This window comes from Canis lupus, chromosome 11, assembly GCF_011100685.1.
Source record: "Canis lupus familiaris isolate Mischka breed German Shepherd chromosome 11, alternate assembly UU_Cfam_GSD_1.0, whole genome shotgun sequence".
In the NCBI taxonomy this organism is placed as follows: Eukaryota; Metazoa; Chordata; class Mammalia; order Carnivora; family Canidae; genus Canis; species Canis lupus.
Window position 1 is genome coordinate 67,985,058 of NC_049232.1, and position 20,207 is coordinate 68,005,264.

General features: G+C 42.3%; 2 protein-coding genes across 6 annotated transcripts in view; one reads left to right on the forward strand and one right to left on the reverse strand.

Moving 5' to 3' along the window:
* FKBP15 (FKBP prolyl isomerase family member 15) overlaps positions 1-15,399 on the reverse strand; it is a 56,119-nt gene extending 40,720 nt beyond the window's left edge. The window contains exons 1-3 of one of the 5 annotated variants that reach the window (XM_038553136.1): positions 15,228-15,399; positions 6,288-6,341; positions 5,337-5,452 (exon numbers count right to left, since the gene is read on the reverse strand). In XM_038553136.1, coding sequence (XP_038409064.1) covers positions 5,337-5,452; positions 6,288-6,341; positions 15,228-15,280 — 223 coding nt within the window. In that variant the 5' untranslated portion in view covers positions 15,281-15,399. Of the gene's footprint in view, positions 1-2,004; positions 2,165-5,336; positions 5,453-6,287; positions 6,342-15,227 lie in introns of those variants that run through there. The other 4 variants (XM_038553135.1, XM_038553134.1, XM_038553137.1 and 1 more) reach the window with 4 other exon arrangements.
* SLC31A1 (solute carrier family 31 member 1) overlaps positions 15,382-20,207 on the forward strand; it is a 38,891-nt gene continuing 34,065 nt past the window's right edge. The window contains exons 1-2 of the mRNA XM_038553301.1: positions 15,382-15,463; positions 15,715-15,767. Of these exons, the coding sequence (XP_038409229.1) occupies positions 15,382-15,463; positions 15,715-15,767 (135 nt within the window). The remainder of the gene's footprint in view (positions 15,464-15,714; positions 15,768-20,207) is intronic.

Genomic DNA, 20,207 nt, shown 5'->3' on the forward strand with positions numbered 1-20,207 from the left:
GAGAGAGAGAGAGAGAGAGAGAGAGGCAGAGACACAGGCAGAGGGAGAAGCAGGCTCCATGTAGGGAGCCCAATGTGGGACTCAATCCCAGGTCTCCAGGATCACACCCTGGACTGAAGGTGGTGCTACACCTCTGAGCCACCAGGGCTGCCCACTACTTCACTTTTCTAGTGATACAGAGTAACACTGTTTTAAAACAGTGTATTTAAAGAAAACTGCCTATTTATACTCACCACATGAATGTGTTGATGGAAGAATAGTGACAACAGTGGCACAGACACAGAAACCAAGAACTTCCAAGTCTCCTTGTTTGATTTCTTTCTTTTTATTAAAAATAAGACCACAGGCTTAAAATGGAGTCACTTAAGCTAAGTCCCAGTCACCAAATTAAGACTTCCCTACACTTGTCACTGAGACTGACGTACAGTTTCGGCTCTCCCTGAAATGGAATCTAGAACTAGTCAATCAGGAATTCCCTGTTCAGCACTAGTTAGGTCATCAGCATGACAGCCCCCTGCCATCCCCTGAAGGAAAGTAGTAATCTTGCAGTAACTATCTTGTTTTCCCTACTGTAACCTCCCATCTGCCTATAAAAGTCATTTTGTTCAACTCCTCATAGCTCCCTCCTATCTGCTAGATGGGATGTTGCCCAATTCATGAGTCACTGAATAAAGCCATCTTTAAAATTTACTCAGTTGAATTTTTTTAACAATACTGACACATCTTTTCTTCTGATTAGAGTACATGTATTTCATATTTTGCAAAACTTAGCAAATGCAGAAACAGATAAAGAAAATAAAAGTGACCCTGTAGTAAACGTTAATAATTTGATGACTTATTCCTAGTCTATTTTCAATACACATAAACTTTGCAGCTTTCTTATGTTTTCTTAAAATTTATAATATAATTTGATAACCACCTTTTCTTATTTAGCATTAGTATTTCTTTTAAAACAGTCTTCAAGGGGAGCCTGGGCTCCCTTGAAGCCTGGGTGGCTTAATGAGTTAAGCGTCTGCCTTTGGCTCAGGTCATGATCAAGCCCCCACATCAGGCTCCCTGCTCAGCACACATGCTCTCCCTCTCTAATAAATAATCTCCAAGACAAAGATTAAATAATCCTAAAAATGCTTTTTAGTGGTTACATAAAATGCTACACTACAACTCTACCAGAATTTATCCAATGTCCTATTATTTGACATTTCTTTGGACTACTTCCAATTTTCCTCTATTATAAATAATGCTATGGTGAACACCCTGGAAACCTACATTTTTGTATGTACCTCTAATTACTTTCTTAGAATAAATTCTTAAAACTGAAATTATAGGGTGAAGAAGTGTAAAACATTTTAAGGTTTTGTCATGTTCAAATGCCCTTGAGAAATATCATACCAGTTTACAGCTCCACCAGCAGTGTGAATATGCCAGCTTTGTATCCCTGCCAACAAGAGGTGACTGTCTTTTTAAACCTTTACCAACGGAAGAGGTGCAGTAGGGAATAGGAAAATGACATGTCATTGTTGTTTTCATTTGTATTTATTGACTATAGTGAAGCAGATTTAACATTTTCTATAGATTTGTACTGGTCATTGTTTTGTTGTTTCGATGAATCGCCCACTTACATTGTTTGCTTACTGTCCTAGTCTAGTCTTCATGTTTTCCTTATTATGTTGTAAAAACCTATAATACAGTTGTTAATTTTTTTTTAAAGATTTTATTTATTTATTCATGACAGAGAGAGGCAGAGGGAGAGGGAGAGAAGCAGGCTCCATGCAGAGAGCCCGACGTGGGACTCGATCCTGGGTCTCCAGGATCACACCCTGGGCCGAAGGCGGCACCAAACCTCTGGGCCATCGAGGCTGCCCAACAGTTGTTAATTCAACCAGTACTGCCCAGTTGTATGTCATACTACAATAAAACTTCTCTCCTGATAAGCTAACTATAAGAAAAAAAGTAAGGCCAGAGGCAGGCTATTAGGACAAGTGGGAAATACTGAGAAAAAAATACCGTCTCTCCAAGGTCAGCCTAGCATCCTCCTTCAGGTTACTTCAACTTCTCCCAGTACACTCTTGTACTGGAAACAGAAGGCTGCTCGTGGACTTGCTAGAAGGCTGAGTCGATGCCCACAATCATGGGGTCTTTTCATTGGCTTATCAGTCCTTCCTCTCTGAAATTGGTATTGCAGATTTGTCTCAATTCCCCACTGACAAGGACGTCTTTTTTTAAAAAGATTGTATTTATTCATGAGAGACACGGGGCCGGGGAGGGGAGGCACAGACACAGGCAGAGGGAGAAGCAGGCTCCATACAGGGAGCCTGATATGGGACTCGATCCCAGGACTCCAGGATCACATCCTGGGCTGAAGGCAGGGGCTAAACTGCTGAGCTACCCAGGGATCCCAACAAGAATTTCTTTTAATATGTACTTACAGATCTTTTTTTTTCCTTTTTTTTTGAGTAAAGTTTTCTTAAATTATAGTTGTTAGTGCCTGTTCATTTCCCCTTCTTTTTCTTTCAGTATACACACATGCACAGCACACACACATAAACACAAACACACACTCCATGTGTTGAACCTTCTTTGCCAACCTTAATATTCATCACAATTTCTTTTGGAACATTTTGATCTCTTAAATTTATTATTTTTTAACAATTTCCTCCTGTTAACCTTCTATTTCTCTTCATGTATAATCTGCTGTTTTTATTCATTCTTGTGTTCCTTCTCATTTAGTCTTCATTTCTGAAATTTTTCTTACGTCTCTGATTCTTGTCTGAGTCATGTAACTTACTTCTGAGAATTTCCAATCTATGTTCTCATTTCATGTCTTATTTTCCTAATGTTGACAGGTGGTTGTAGTTTTTAATCTATCTATTCAGTAAGAAACATTCTCACATAACAGAGCTCTCGCTGTCTGTAGGGATACTGTTCTGTTTCTTGTTCTCTCTGTTGTTATAATTTGCCATGGAGTTGGATTCTGATAGGTTCCCACTGCTCATTTAAGGTAAAATTTGCTTTCCTGAACTTCTAGGAGGTAGGGTTCAAGGTGGTGTTCTTAACTTCATAGAGAATAAATAAATCTTAAAAAAAAAAAAAAAACTTCATAGGAGTGGGGCACCTGGCTGGCTCAGTTGGTAGAGCATGCGACTCTTGATCTCAGGGTCATGAGTTCAAGCCCCACATTGGGCATGGAGCCTACTTTAATAAAAAAAAAAAAAAAAAAGTTCACAGAAGCAAGACTACTCCAGTTCTTTCCGTCCTCCTATCAACCCCGGTACCTGCCCACAACTAGAACAGGCAAAACTCTTTTCAGTTTCAGCTTGGCTTGCCATATTTTCCATGAATATCTGGTGGCTGTTTTGGAGTTCTCCCATTCTCAGATTTACATATCCACTGCTACCCTGTCTTCTTCCATGCAAATGTGATACCACACAAGCCCTGTGGCTGTTAGTGGTTTGTCCAGAGCTGATTGTATTTTGGGATATTCGGAAAGATACTTTTTCAACTGGATTTGCTGTAAATATTATCCATAGGTTTGTCTTTTATATCTGCTCTATTTTTATATCGAGATCTGAAGAGATTCAAGAACTATGCTGCGGCTTCTTTCCCCACAAAGCCTCCTTATACAAATATCCCTTGAACAGAGAGGATCTCCTATCTTGCTACTTTATTTTTTCTTTGTAAATGCCCACATAAGACTGTATAGGTAATTTTTAAGCTGAAATGCCTCTATAATTCCCCTTTAAAAGTATAATTAACTCAGAGTTGTTGTTTTCTGATTAAAACAAAATCAAGTTACCTCACCGGGTAGGGACTGAAGTGCGTTTATTTTTATCCACATCCATTAACTCAACCGCTTTAAACTGAGTCAGAAGCCTACTGTTGAAGAATAGCTGTGCCAGAGGAAATGTAAAGTCAGAGCCTACCAGAAATTTGGCCAGGTTATGGCTTAGAGGACCAGCAATCTACTGCAAAGCTGCCAAAAGTGACAGGTTAGATTTAGAGCAGGGGTCAGCCAACATTTTCTGTACAGGGCCAAACAGTAAATATTTCAGGCTTATGGGCCATATGACATCTGCTGCAACTCTTCAACTCTCAATAATCTAACAACATCCCCAGTGACAGCATCGTGCCTAACATATAAAAAGGCACTCAATGGGATCCCTGGGTGGCGCAGCGGTTTGGCGCCTGCCTTTGGCCCAGGGCGCAATCCTGGAGACCCGGGATCGAATCCCACATCAGGCTCCCGGTGCATGGAGCCTGCTTCTCCCTCGGCCTATGTCTCTGCCTCTCTCTCTCTCTCTCTCTCTCTCTCTCTCTGTGTGTGACTATCATAAATAAATAAAAATTTAAAAAATAAAAAAATAAAAAGGCACTCAATACTTTCATCTTCATTCAACAAACAATTTAACGTCCCTTACCACTTGGTTCTGCTCAGGACTATTTCTGTCAGTCTCCCACTCATCTTCAGGTTCTTTTTTTTTTTTTTTTTTTTTTAAGATTTTTATTTATTTACTCATGAGAGACACAGAGAGAGGGGCAGAGACACAGGCAGAGGGAGAAGCAGGCTCCATGCAGGGAGCCTGATGCGGGACTCGATTCCAGGACTCTGGGATCACACCCTGAGCTAAAGGCAGATGCTCAACCACTGAGCCACCCAGGTGTACCTCATCTTTAGGTTCCTATACAAAGACAGCAAAATGTAGAGGAAAGAGCTTTGGAGTGAGTCAGGTCAGGATTCAAATTTCAACCATGTCACTTACCACTATATGACCTTGATCATGTCCCTAAACCTCTCCAAGCCTCTAAACTGGTGGTAGACTTGCCATATTTCACAGCACTGCTGAGACAGCTAAATAAGGCAATCTTTGTAAAGCACCTAAGACTAGACGCAAAGCAGGCATTTTAGAAATATTAGTTGTTCCTTTCTGTCCTTTTATTCGACATGTCTCCATCATGATGACAGGTACAGGGGATACAGCATTAAGCATCACTGTCCAGTTGGCAAAAAGTCACTGTCAGCCTACATCTAACCTATCCAGGTAGAAGAAGTAAAAGGCAGCTCTTCCTTCTTGCCAAAACATTAGACAGTACCTACTTGGAGTGCCTCGGGCTATAAACATGAGGCAAGAGTTTGCCTGAGACCTTCCTCCACCAGCTTCCAACAAAGGGCACACTACCTAGGTGCTGGAATTAGGATCTCAGAGCTTAGAGACAAATGTACCACTGGCAATGAACTTGGCCAGACTGACTGAAGATGGACAACCTGGCATGTCACTTTTTGAAGATTGCTTATCCTTCTAACTAACCTGTTAAGGGCCAATCCTAACCTCTTCACTTACCTGTTGCTGCTGTTCCTGGGCCTTTTTTAGGCTGCTTGGGGGCTGTGTACTGGAAGAATTCATTTCCATAGCCAGCAGATGCCTGATCCGGTCCAAATAGAGAGGCCAATCTGGCACTGTTAGTAGAAAATGAAAATTACATCATATGACATATCTCAAACTTGGAATCATTATAAAACCTGCTTACCTCCAATCTTGAACAAATACCTCCTTGATTGCGTATCCCACCATTCAATAATGGAAGTGACAGCTAAGTGTCTTTGAAATCAAGATTGTATTTGTGATCTGAACATCAGCTGACTTTGCCTGTCCACAGGACTTTGGTCAAGGCATTTATTTTGGACCTCAGTTTTTGTGTATGTAAATTGAGTGATTGGTAAATTGAGCAGATGCTCTCTGTGGTCTCTTCAAAGTAAAATTCTTGCTTTTGGCAAGTCATAGTTTCTTTTTAGTTTTGTTACACTGGACTAGAACTGTACTCCAAACTTACTCCATCAAACATGGTCCTATCCTTTCACCTAACAGGCAGAATGATTCTTTACCATCCTTTGCAATCAATCTTATGCCCTAATCATTCCAATGAAACTGCTTTTAAGGTCGCCAGCAACCTTTTTGTTACTAAACACAGTTTATCAGTCCTTATCTTATTTGGCCTTCATGCCGTCTTTTTACAGTCAACTAATTTGTTCCTCTTCAAACAAACTCCTCCCTTAACTTCTGTGGGGATATTTATAGGGGTGGGAGGAGGGACTGGCCCAAGTAAGACATCAATAAATGCTAATGGGATTCCTCTCTTGTTGTCATCTCATGTCTCTGGATCCTTATATAATTCCTGGGGCTCTTCTTTCTTTGTGCAACCTTTTATTTAAAAAAAAAAAAAAAAGACTAATTGATGGGGGTGGAGGGGGGAGAGGGAGGGACAGAGGGGGTGAGTATCTTTAAGCAGACTACCTGCTGAGCAAGGAGCTTCCTCTCATGACCCATGAGATCACTGGGATCATGAACCTAAAGCCGAAATCAAGAGTCAGATACTCAATAACTGAGCTACCCAGGCACCCCTTCCCCAACCTTTCAAAGGCCCATGCCCTCACGAGTGACACTCCCCCACCCTTGGCAATCTAATTCATTTACGTTGTTATCAAGTGCTATCCAAATGCTGATAACGTTCAAATCTGTATCCCCAACCCAGAATTTGCTCCTGAGTGTCAGAAAACACATATATCCCACCAGCCACACAAATGCAACATGCCCAAACTAGAACTCCTATCTTTCAACCCCCACTGCCCCAGCAAAACCTGCTCTCTTATGTTCTCTTCTCCCAGGGAAAATACTTTTCGTATCAGGATCTCCAAGACCACCAGTGATCTGCCAGGACTCACTGGACTCAGCATATTGTTGTACTCATGGCTAAGAAGTAGTACAACAAAAGAATAACACAGCAAAATCAGCAAAGGGAAAGAAAAGGCACATGGAGGCAAAGTCTAGAGGAAATGAGGAGCAAGTTTCCAAAAGTCCTTTTCCAGTGGAGTGAAACTGACATTTACTTCCTCCACCAAAGAGTTGTAACAACATATATAAAGTATGGTCTACCAAGGAAGCTCATTAGAGACTCAGTACCCCAGGTTTTTTTTATTGGAGGTTAGTCACACAGAAACCCTCTAGCATGAACCAAAACTTCATACTCCCAGAAAGAAGGTAAGGTTCAATATAAACCACATTGTTTGTACACACAAGTTTTTTTTTTTTTTTTTTAAGATTTTATTTATTTATTCATGAGAGACAGGGAGAGAGAGAGAGACAGAGACAGAGACATAGGCAGAGAAAGAAGCAGGCTCCATCAGGGAGCCCAATGTGGGACTTGACCCCAGGACTCCAGGATCACACCCTGGGCCGAAGGCAGACGCTCAACTGCTGAGCACCCAGGCGTCCTTGTACACACAGTTTAGGCAGAGAGAGCCACTCGTCATTTATGGAAAGCTTTGTATCAGTGTAAGGAACTGTTTACCAATCAAGTTCCCATACGCCAGCCAAGTGCCAACCTTGTAAACAGAACTTTCTAAAAAATGATGTTGTCATGTCTCCTGTGTTAACTCTTTTCTGCGAACATCCACAACCAAAACTGAAATCTGGGGAACATCCTTGGCTCCCTCCCCCTCCGGGTACTCCTAACCAATCCCTGAGTCCATTTGATTTTACTTAATATCTTCTTGAACCCATCCATTTCTCCCCATCCTCACTGCCACTTCGTAGCTCAGGTCACCATCATTATTTGTCTAACTTGAATTATTCTGACAAACTCCTGACATCTCCCTGTCCTGGTCTTGCCTGCTTACTTACCCTTTTCCCCCACTGCATCAACAGTGATCTTTCTAAAAACCAAATTCGATCAAGTCTCTTTGCTCCTTAAAACCCTCAATAACACCTCAATACTACCAAAATAAAAATCTGAACTCGAGACAGCTATACAAAGCCCTTCAAGACCTTACCTCTCCATACTTCCCAAGCTTCCTAACTGACCATTTCTCATCTTCAACTGTGTGCTACACAGAACTTATAGTTTCTCAAATAAAGCAAGATCTTTCTAATCTCCTGCCTCTGGATATGCTGTTTCCTCTGCCTGAAACATTCTTCCTGTTTCTTTTCTCCCCTGGAAGATCCCCCTAATCTCAAAGTCTAGATAAATGATCTTCTTAGGGGCTCCCACAGGAGTCTACTTCATTCATTCAAGAAGTATGTATCCAAAAAAAAAAAAAAAGAAGTATGTATCCAATGCTGTGCTAAACGCTGAATATACATTAGTGAGCAAAGCTGGGTTCTATATTCAAGGAACTTATATACTCTAACACAGAAATTAAGCATTACATAATAAATAATTTCAAACTGTAATATAAGATATATATAACAGGTAGCTGTTGTATGGAATTATATTCCATATAGATTAATAAAAGTTATTCAATCAGTTATTATATAACATGATAATTAACTATTATAATTACTATTTGACTATATTTTGCTGAGGGTCTGGTACAGGCTCAGTAAATGAACTCAAAGTCTAGTCTGGCTCTGAGCTCCTCTTCTCCAAAGGCATCTTTGGTTTAGGTAATATAAATATTAAAGGGAGCCTGTCTGTCTCAGTCAGTAAAGCATGGCGACTCTTGATCTCAGGGGTATGAGTTCGAGCCCCACGATGGACATAGGGATTACTTTAAAAAACAAAACAAAACAACACCTTAAAAAAAACCCTCACAACTTTTGGAGGCCTTTCCCCCAATAATTTTAATGTAGAATACATACTAACATTTTGCAAAATAAATTTAATATAATTTGAAACTATCATCCTATTTTCTCAAGGTAGTGTACTATGAGTTTCCTTTCAGTTTCTTGTAAATGGGGTCAACAATGCCTCCTTTATTATTTTTTTTTTTTAGGTTTTATTTATTTATTCGTGAGAGACACAGAGAAGCAGGGAGGCAGAGACACAGGCAGAGGGAGAAGCAGGCTCCCTGCAGGGAAGCCTGGTGGGGGACTCCATCCCAGGACCCAGGGATCATGCTCTGTGCCAAAGGCAGACCCTCAACTACTGAGCCACCAGGCATCCCAATAATGCCTCCTTTCAAGGACTAAGTGGTTAAGTGAGACTGCAAGAGCAGAGAGAGCAGTGCTGGCCTAAATAACTCATCAACAAATTCTAATAAAATTAAGTGGAGACCATGATTTCTCCTTTAACAGAGGCAATCTGGTAAGATTCTCTAAAAGAATAATGCCTTTAACACAGTGAAAAATGTACAAAACTTAAGATCAAAACTAGATCAAACTAAGATCCTAACTAGGTTAAGATATAATAGCTTATGCACAGATAAATAAGAAATAAATATCCTTGTTAGCTTCAGTATGGATATGGATATTGGATTTGCTGTTTTCATTTTGTTGCTATATTCTTTTCAAGGGAAAGACAAAAGGGTCATATGTAAACTATGTTTCCATAGATGCTCTAAAGGCCAACCAATTGATGACTGCAAAATCAATCTAAAAGCCAGATCGACCCAATGATTTTTCAGATCCATTCTATTTTCTATTAATTTTCTAAAATGAACTCTATATAGATTTAGGGGCATAAGTTTCTCATAAATTATTTTTTCCACTTCTAAAGGATTCTCAAATGTACATACTTCTCTATGATAGCAAGAATGGGCTTGCTAACTCTGGACTTGAGTCTCTATGTTTATAATTCACAGTAAAAGTCATTACACCACTAATTACATTTTTAAAATAAACATTAGCCAATGCATTTAGTTGCCAAAGTCATTACATAACCTTAGCTTTATACTCCTTTTCTTTTCTCATCAAAAACAGTAACACAGGACGCCTGGGGGGCTCAGTTGGTTAAGCTCAGGTCTTGATCCCAGGGTCCCTGCTTGGAAAGAGGCCCGCTTCTCCCTCTCCCCCTGCTTGTGCGTTCTCTCTCTCTCTCTCTCTCTCTCTGTCAAATAAATAAATAAATAATCTTTTAAAAAAAGACAAAAAAAACCAGTAACACATAACAGTTATAGTGTATTAATTCTATTTTTTAAAACAACAACTTTGTTGCTATTTATTTTATAAAATATGGCATCAAATATCTACTTCTACAATAATAATAATGGGCACATGACAGTCTAGTAGAAATCTGCTTGCTGGATTTTTTTTTAATTTTTATTTATTTATTCATAAGAGACACAGAGAGAGAGGCAGAGACACAGGCAGAGGGAGAAGCAGGCCTCTTGCAAGGAGCCTGATGTGGGACTCAATCCCAGATCCTGGGTTAATGCCTTGAGCCAAAGGCAGATGCTCAACTGCTGAGCCACCCAGGCATCCCTGCTTACCTCTCTTTTACTTTTTAGCTGTATGACCCTAAGCAACTTACCTCTCTGACTCTTAACTTTCCATGTGCAATATGGATATAATAGTAAAAACTACCTAATACACTAGTGAGGAAAAGTAAATATGATAATGCATATTTATTAGTATGGTACCTGACACAAAGTACACACTATGTGTTGTATACATATGTGCACATATCCAATGTTGCTTGAACTCATACCCCTGTAAGGGAGAAAGCATGATCAATCAATGCACAAATTGACCACAACTATGAAATGCTATTAGCTGAAATAAAGTACCATACACTTAGCAGACATTCACATATTTCTTCACTTCAAAGTCATGATGGTAGGAAAAGAGTTAAGAAAAAGCAAAATCAAAAAACAAGCAAGCCTTCTGATTATCACTTTTAGGTTAAACATGGATTTGAAGAGGCTTAGAAACTTGGAACACAGATTATCAATTACCTCAACAGCTATCTCAGGCACTAATACTCTCACTTCTCCTAGGCTTGACTATCCTAAATGGAATCAAGTCAAAATACTTGAAAATTAAGAAGTATATTTACAGCAAGTTACAGTTATAAGAGGAAGTGGAAAGCAGCTGCAATACCTACTGTCATATGTTCTACTTCCTCAGGAAAAAACAAAGAAGGAATAGCTGAATCAGAGACCGTTGATGAATCTTTCAGTATTCTCAATCTTATTTTTTTTTTAAGATTTTATTTATTTATTCATGAGACACACAGAGAGAGGCAGAGACATAGGCAGAGGGAGAAGCAGGCTCCTCACAGGGATCCCCAAGTGGGACTCGATCCCAGATCCCAGGATCATGACCTGAGCCGAAGGCAGACGCTCAACCTGCACTACCCAGGCGTCCCCTCTATCTTAAAATTTGATTTGGTTTCTCTGGTTATTACTGGGAACAAAAATAAGTGATCAGTACCACTTTGTTTACTAAGCCTTTTATCATTCAATTAGCTGCTGTGTATGTTTAGGGGCACAGTTTAATGCCTAGAACTAAAAGATTTCATGTCTTTGATGGGCCTGCTCAGAAAAGCCACATTAACTGAGCCACCAAGAACTATCTCAGGCCAGGAATCTGGAAAAGAACACAGGACTGGTGTTATTGACCCTGTCATTTTCAATCAGTAGCAGACTGCTTGTTGCATAAAAGTTGGGAGCTTTAACATTCATTTATAGGCTTCTCCGAAATATTTTTACCTAGTGAACAAAGTGAACTTAAAGAATCTCTTACAGGGTGCCTGGGTGGCTCAGTTGGCTAAGCAGCTGCCTTCAGGTCAGGTCACGATCTCAGGGTCCTGGGATCAAGCCCCACATGCGGTCAGTAGGGAGCCTGCTTCTCTTTCTCCCTCTCCCCTCACTCATGCTCTGTCTCTCTCTCTCAAATAAATATATAAAATCTTTAAAAAAAAAAAAAAAAGATTGTTAAAGTATCTCTTATAAAGTTCCAAAAGGCACAGCCATATACAAAACAAATTGATATGAAAAAAATATTAATTCAAAAGGCTTTTTCCCCCCTTTAAAAGATATATTCTTAGTAATTTTTTATCCACTTTATCCTTGGTTTGGGAGATGTTTGTTAAAGTCTTCTTTATTAATGTGCCTATTTATCCTTTTATATCCTGTAGTTTCACTTTATGAAAGTTAATGCCTTACTATGAGAAGCCCTCAGCTTGCACAGTTCCTACACGTAACATCTTCAGTTAACATGTTTTAATTAGGGGCACCTGGGTGGCTCAGTGGTTGAGCATCTGCCTTTGGCTCAGGTCATGATCCTGGGGTCCTGAGATAGAGTCCTGCATCAGGGTCCCCAGAGGGAGCCTGCTTCTGCTTCTGCCTATGTCTCTGCCTCTCTGTGTGTCTCTCATGAATAAATAAGTCTTTAAAAAAAAAAACCAAAACATGTTTTAATTAAACTAACACTAGTTTAACACAGTTCAAATTTAACTTATAATGGTATATTAACTGTTAGTGCATAAAGTGCAAACTCTGCAGCTAGTTCTTCAGTCTACAAATCACTACATAACAGATACCCCTCATGAACAGTGAACAATTTTATCACTTTTTTCAGTCTTTTGGTGATTGGACACTGCACACCTGTTTTTCAATTCAGAGACAGAGAGCAAAGGGTGCGCTTGGTGCCGTCTTGTCTCCCAGTGATAAACCCATATGACATTTTACAAAAACAGATATTCAAAAGACAGAATTGGCCAACAAAGATAAAAGTACAGCACAGAAACTAATGTGATAATGCTGGAAGTGAAATTTAGGTCATAGTATAAATGAAGTTATAGAAGAAATGGTAAACTGTGGAACTGTTAACGTCACTGCTGTTTGAGAGGCTAAATGTGCAGTTAGAAGAACCTAATGAGGGAAAACATCAATATATATATAAGTGGTTATGATGAATGTCCCAGAAGAAATGACATACCAAAAAACTTCACATTAAAGGAACTCTTGGAAGTATTTTACAACATTGAAAACACAAAGGATAAAATGTCAGAAGCTGATCCAAACTTAGAAATATGACAATTTCCCAAGGCATAGAAGAAATCCCCACTCCTTATCATAAGTTGTACACACACACACACACACACACAAAATAAGCTGTACACACAGAGGTAAGCACTCTTGATTTTTTCCTTGATAAGTTTTTTTTTTTAAGATTTTATTTTTATTCATTTGAGAGAGAGACTGTTCGCACATGAAGTGGGTGGGGGGCGGCAGAGGTAGACAGAGAAGCAGACTCCCCACTGAGCAGTAAGCCTGATGCAGGACTCAATCCCAGGACCCAGAAAAAATGACCTGAGTGGAAGGCAGGTACTTAACTGACTGAGCCACCCAGGCGCCCCTCTTTATAAATTTTTGAAAACAGAAAACACTAAATCTTAAGGAATCAACAGTTTGTCTCAACCAAAATTTTTAAAAGACCATGAAACAACTGTAATCTTTCCCACTGATTATCAAGCTTACTTTGTAGTTTCAGCTTGCATGGCCATATTTGCAGTAACTCACTACCTTACAAAGCAAATTTGTATTTGGTTCCAATTTCTCTACATCCTTACCACCACACTGTCTTTTTGATAAACAGCCATTCTAGTGGGTGTGAAGTGGTATCTTTTTGCGGACTTGATTTGCCTTTCTGTAATAACCAATGATGTTGAACATCTTCTTATGTACTTACTGGCAATTTGTACATCATCTTCTTTGGAGAAATAGCTCTTTTGCTTATTTTATTTACTTTTTTTTAGATTTTATTTATTTATTCATGAGAGACCGAGAGAGAGGCAGAGACAGAGGCAGAGGGAGAAGCAGGCTCCCTGCGGGGAATCCCACGCGGGACTCGATCCCAGAACCCTGGGATTCCGCCCTGGGCAGAAGGCAGGCACTCAACCGCTGAGCCACCCAGGTGTCCTTCTTTTGCTTATTTTAAATTCGGTTCATCTCTTTATTTTTCACCTGAATCTATTTGCTAGCTCATCAGATTTAAAAAAAAAAAAAATAGGTGAGTTAAGCCTCAATCAAAAAGGTGACTACACAGACAACAGCAGCAGGCTGGACTATGTGGAAATTTTAGTGACTGTTTCGGGTGGAAATAGGGAAAAAGGAACCAAAGCAGAGTCTAAAAATAACTGAGCAACTGAAAGAACTCAAAGTGGAACTCAGTCGGTGTGGACCACCTAAAGTGAAAGCGGGGTGGCACAACGTGGTGAGGGTGAAAAAAGGACGTAAGGGTGGGTAATATACCGCCAGTCACAGTTTAAGTCAAAAGATCGTATTCAAGACCAAAAGAGGGCCGTGTCATTACGGCCACTATTGTATCAACTCTTCAACAGGACTAGAAGCAACTTGAGAGGAGAGTAGGCACAGCAGCTTAACCATTTTTGTGACCTCTCAGCGGTAAGATGAGGAGTGTATGTTGGGGTTTCGGTCATCCTTCTGTACATTCTTAAATGTGTTAAAAAAAAAAAAATGTCCGGGGATCCCTGGGTGGCGCAGCGGTTTGGCGCCTGCCTTTGGCTCAGGGCGCGATCCTGGAGACCCGGGATCGAGTCCCACGTCGGGCTCCCGGTGCATGGAGCCTGCTTCTTCCTCTGCCTGTGCCTGTGTCTCTGCCTCTCTCTCTCTGTGACTATCATAAATAAATTAATTTTAAAAAAAAACAAAAAAACATGTCCAAAGAAAAGGCTCTGAAATATCAGGATTGGCAGCTCACTTTCAAAGGGATCAAGCTGCCTTAGTAACGCAACGCGAGGGAAAAGGCTAACCTGATTATGGGAAGAGACAAACCCCTGTGGGTTGGAGAGCTGTGCCCCAGGCTGGTTTGTGTTAGGGCGGGGAGGGGGGGGGGGGGGGCAGCGGTCTCTTGCAGGGCTTCTAAGCTTTGGAGGACAACTTCACAGCTGTCACTCACTCAACAGGCACTTCCGGAGCACACACGATGCGCTGTGCTGAGCGCCAGGCAGAGATGAGCAGCAGCAGGAGTCCCTGTTCTGCCAGGGTTCATAACCTAGTAAGGACAGGGGGGTTATTCACTAGCCTAGCTGTAGGAATAAGGAGGAAAAGAAGCGAGGCATCGTGCCTGGGTCTGTGGGAGAAGGGAAAGCGCCCAAAGGGGACATCCGGGCTGGGCCCTCAAGGATGCTGGAGCTGACCCACAAGGGCCAGGGAACTCTCAGGTGTCACTGCCTTGTCCACGGGGAAGAGAAAGTCTCCTACGAGCCCCCAGCTGACTCCTATAAGCCCTGAGCCAGATGCTCTCACAGGACAAACTCAACCACAAAGCAAAAGGCGAACCTCAGGGCCCTCCTGAGGGACGAGGGACATGCCAGGTCCAGCACCGAGGGGCCCCGACACAGCACAGTTTGGAGACCTGCGGGGCTCCGGAACGTGGCGGGGGGCCCGGACCCGGAAGTCGGGGAGAAGTCTGACACCAGAGCGACCCCTCCAGCCACCTGCCCAGTTCCCTTAAGCTACGCCCCCTGTCCCAAGCTTCTCGGTCACTCACCCGCCGCTCGGCGACAGGAAGTCGGTGTCGTCCTCGTCTCCCCCACCGAACATCGCGGTGCCTTTCTCCCAGCCGCAGGGCGCGAGGGGCGGGGGACGGAGGTGGGAGGTGGAGGGGGAAGTAAGAGTGTTTTCGGGGCTTGTGCTGTCGTGAAATGCCGCGGCGGCGTGCTGCTTTCCGGCAGGACGAACTCTCGCACGGTTGTTCCGCGGGGAGGGGTCTAGGCGCGGGAGAAGGTGGGGAGGGGGGGTGCGGAAGGCAAATGGGAGGGCCTCGCGAGCACGCGCGCCCGTGACGTCAGGCTCCTGCAGCCTGCGGAGGCGGTGAAACCCGCGGGATCTCCGAAATCCCGCGCAGGGATTGGCCGACGCGGCAGGGGGCGGGGCAGGGGCGGGGCGGGGGCGGGAATCCGCGGCCTCGGTGGCGGTCGTGGACACGTAGAGCCCGGCAGAGGTGGAGGGGGCTTCCGAAGAGTCGTGGAGGTGGTGACGGGTTGAGGTTCTAAGAGGGCGGCGCCGGCGGCGGGAGTCGATCTGGAAGGTAAGCACCCCCAGCCCGCTCCCGCCTCCGGCTGGGGCACGGTCCTCTCCCCGCCGGACCAGGACCCTCCATGCGGCTCCGCTCTGCTTTGCGAAAGGAGACAGGGCCTGGGGCTGGCGGTCCGGAGAACTGATCTTTTCGGCTGGCCCCCTGCAGTGACAGAGCTAGGGGTGACCTTGGGGTTGGGTGTCCGGTGCCTCACTTTCCCCGTCTATGAAACGGGCCTGTCGTCCCTTCCGCTTGTCCCCCGTGGCCGACCTCGCTGTTTATTCAGCGGGCTCTTTGTCCAGGGCTCCTATGTGCCGGCTGGCCAAGAAGCTTTTAGACCTCAGAGGTCATCGGACTGAAATCCCAGCCTCCTCCTCATAGCCCCAGAACTTGCAATAGGGGACACGAAGTAATAAGCACTTGGATGACTAGTCCGAGGTCGCACGGAGTAAAGGACAGACTGGCGCTGGATCCCTGGTCTCTTGAATCGGGACCGACTGGGGGAATGAGAACCTCATCGACCCTTAAGCACAGTTCGCCCTTACAGAGTGGTTACCGCTCGACTGTGGCATGGGTCTGGAGAGAATTCCCCTCCTTGTGCAGGTGGGGTACCGAAGAGCTGGGATGTTCCGGGAGTGAGTGATGGAAAGGACGAGACTTCAGCAGTGGAAATCCCCAGTCCCAATCTTGGTCTGGATTTTGCTGTCTTCTTGCCACACACCTAAGTCAACATCAGTTGTTGGGGACTTCTCCGTCTCCACTTTCCACCCTCTCTGTATCCTATAGAAAGTGTTTCTTTGGTAAGCTGATAGGATTCTGGAAACAATCTCAGGGTAAGCCTGGTTTAGCCAAGGTTTACCCTCTATCTGGATGAGCAGGTACTGTATCACTGTCGCATCCGTTTCCGTAGATCTCAACGGGGTTCTTTCACCCAAGGCTTCTCCAGATCAGATTAGTACAACAGGTGGCCCTTACCGGGATGTTTTACTCTGTTCACTTGAAATTAAAGTGAGATGATTGGTAGTGATTCACTTCCTAGAGAACTTCACACCTCTCGGCACTTCCCTTGTCCTGCTTTCCAGTATAGTTTACTTCTTTCTGTGTGCTCCTACTAAACTGTAAGCTCCTCAAGGACGGAGACTGTTTTATTCCTTGATGTCACCTGTGTCACAGAGCGCTGTGCCTTGGTAATAGTGGGTTCTTACCCTTTGTTAGACTGCGTAATGGAATTCATCCTTATGCCCATTCCTTAATTCATGCTCTTAGGAATTTTTTCAAGTGTGATCCCCAGAGCCCAGCAGTGGCTCTTGCCTTCCAGAAAGATAAAAATGCTGTGCTAGCTGGGAACTCTCAGGGTTGCTTCATCTCTTTTGTTAGCTGAAGATTGTTTTACTATCGTTTAAAGCTCTAGGGGACGGGAAAGGAGGATAGAATAGTTAGAATGTGTAACTCCGATTTTTATTGGTAGAGTATTCCTCCATTAAACTGAGGGACAGGGCTGTTATCTGCTTCCTGTGTCCATTTTACAGATTACGATGGTTAAAGCAATGAAGGCTGACAGTGAAAACAGTGATGCAACTGGAGGCTAAGCAATAGAACTGAAACTCTTTGCAGCACCTCTGTTTACGATATGAACTTGGCTACCTCTCAAGAAAGGAAAATAAACTGCCTAAGTGACATCACTCTTTCTAACCCTTTCCCCAGTACTGGTCTTCGTTACTCCAGCACTGAAACATCTGAATAGTGCTTTTAAACACATGCTAAAAGATCACTTGAGTACTTATCTTGAATTCTTGAGTTCGGGATATTTTCATTCAGGGTATTTAAGTAGCCTTTTTAGATAGGTAGGCATGTAAAATCTGGATCAGCGTTTTGGCAATCGAGATACCAGAGATCTGCATGCCCAGGTCACCATTGTGGGAACACAGCCCTTAGTTCCGAGAAAGGGGAAGATGGTGGTGAGGTTTCCTCAGTCTTTCAGGATTTGAATTGCAGGATTACATTGCAATTCAATGTAATCAAGGTACATTGAAGAGCCACTGTTGGGGCCCATGGCTGGCTCAGTTGCTTAAATGTCTGACTCTTGATTTCAGCTCAGGTCATGAGATCGACCCCACATTAGGCTCCATGCTCAGTGGAGGAGATTCTGCTTGAGATTCCCTCTCTCACTCTGCCCCTCCCTCCACCTGTGCTTTCTCTCTAATAAGTAAAGAAATAAGATCTTTTTTAAAAATTGAGGGGAAAATTAAATAAAAAGCCACTGTCATCCTGAATTAGAATATTGGACCAGGAATCGGGAAACCTGAATTCCCATCCCAGTCCTTCTAACTCACCTTGAGCTTGGACCAGTCTCCCTAAACACTTTGTAAAAGGAGTGGAATAGACCCACATATCTATTAAGTACTGCTGGGGATACAGAGGTAAGGAAGGCACAACCCTGATCTCAGGTTGGAATTAAGCATTTTTGTTTGTTTGTTTGTTTGTTTTGCCTAAATACACAGTTTTTAGATGTATTTATAAAATATATGGACTCCCTCCACAGATTAACCAGGAAGTGGCAATTTTAACAGTTCCTTTCAAATTACCAACAAACTTGCTATAGAGATGATAATTTTTATATATAGGTGCACTCATACTAATCTGTACTAGTGAATGCATTGTAAATATTAAAGATTAGGGTACCTTGGTGGCTCAGACATGGAGCATTGGCCTTCGGCTCAGGTCATGATCCTGAGGTCCTGGGATCGAGTTCCGCGTTGGGCTCCCCACAAGGAGCCTGCTTCTCCCTCTGCCTATGTCTCTGCCTCTCTCTTTCTGTCTCTCATGAATAAATACCTTAAAAAAAAAAAACAACTATTAAAGTTTAAAGTTATGGCCAGGTTAGATGATAGGTGTGGTGATAGCAATATGAATTGAATATAGGTTTAGGGGAGTTAGTATTGTGTTCTTTCTGTTCAGTTACTGAAAACAGAAAAATGTTAGAAGACAGTTCAAGAAATGTCTGAAAACCTTCTCTGTGTAAGGCACTGTGCTGGGTGTTGCCTGGAATAGGAAAATGAATAAGTCATTGTTCTTGTCCTCAAAGTGCTTATAGTTGAACAGTGGAGATAATTGAAGTATACAAATAATTATAGAGAGGAACATAGCGAAGTAAATTCCCATAAGTAGAAATTAATTATTGTAGGATTTCAAAGGAAGAAGAGATCATATCTAGTTTGGAGGAGTATGTGGGATTAGATAATGGGCTTTGAAGATGAGTGGGATTCCAAGTGGAAATGAGGAAATAAGGTTCTCCAGATTGAGAGAGTGGCTTTGGCAAAAGTACAAAGGCAGGAGAGAAGGCACAAATTTCTTACAAGACCAGAGTTGCCCTCTTATTTGATGCAATTAGGGCCAACAGTTGGCTAATTAAAAAAAATAAGACCGGAATCACACAGGTATTAGTTACACATAGACCTTTAACATTTGATTTTAACTTAAAGCATAAGCATCCTTTTGCCATTCTTTAAAATAAGCCTTTTATTGGGGTGTGGGCCCCAGGGAGGGGGCCAGACCTTGTCCTTGCCTTCTGCTTGTTTCTGTAAATAGTTTTATTGGAACACAGCCATGCTCATCTGTTGACATATCTATGGCTACTTTGACGTACAAAGTAAAGTAGTTGTATGTGTCTGTGTGATTCATCTTTATCTAGTCTTTCTAAAGCTTTCAACTTGGTTTTCATAGAAACAACTACCAGAGTCCACACAGTATAGTACAGTAAATTCTTAAGCTCTGGAGCCAAGTTGTTTTGCCGTTTATTAGTTATACAGGTCTTGGGCAAGTTGCTCAGTTTTCTCCTTTAGAAAATAAGGACAACGATAGTATCTAGCTTCTAAGGGTTCTTGTGAAGATTATAGGAGTCAATTCATGTAAAGCACTTAGAACAGCGTCTGGCAGGTAGCAAGTACTCAATATTAGCGCTGCTGTTATTTTCCTCTTGTCACTTCCCTTAATTGCTTTTCATAATACTTTATTAAATTATATTCTTACATTAATAAACACAACTGGCATAAATTGATTTATGAACAAACCTACCTGATACTTGATAAGCACCCAGCTTCACTGAGGGAAAGAAAAAAGTGTTGATCCCATGATATTAGAGACTAGCCTAGGTGGTGTGTTATCATTTAAATCAGTTAAGAGAATCCTGTGGGATTGTTTGCTAAGAGTATAAGACAGTAGAACACATAGGGAAGTAGTGGATTAAAATTGAAAGGGAGACTAGGGCCATATTTGTCTAATACTTTGAAGGCCAAGGAGATAAGTTTCTACTTAGCCATGTAGGAAATGGGATTATTTATCCTAAATGACTTTTTTTTTTTTTTTTTTTAAGATTTTGTTTACTGATTTGAGATAGAGAGTGAGCAAGAGAGAGAGAGCACAAGCAGGGGGAAAGGGCAGAGGGAGAGAGAG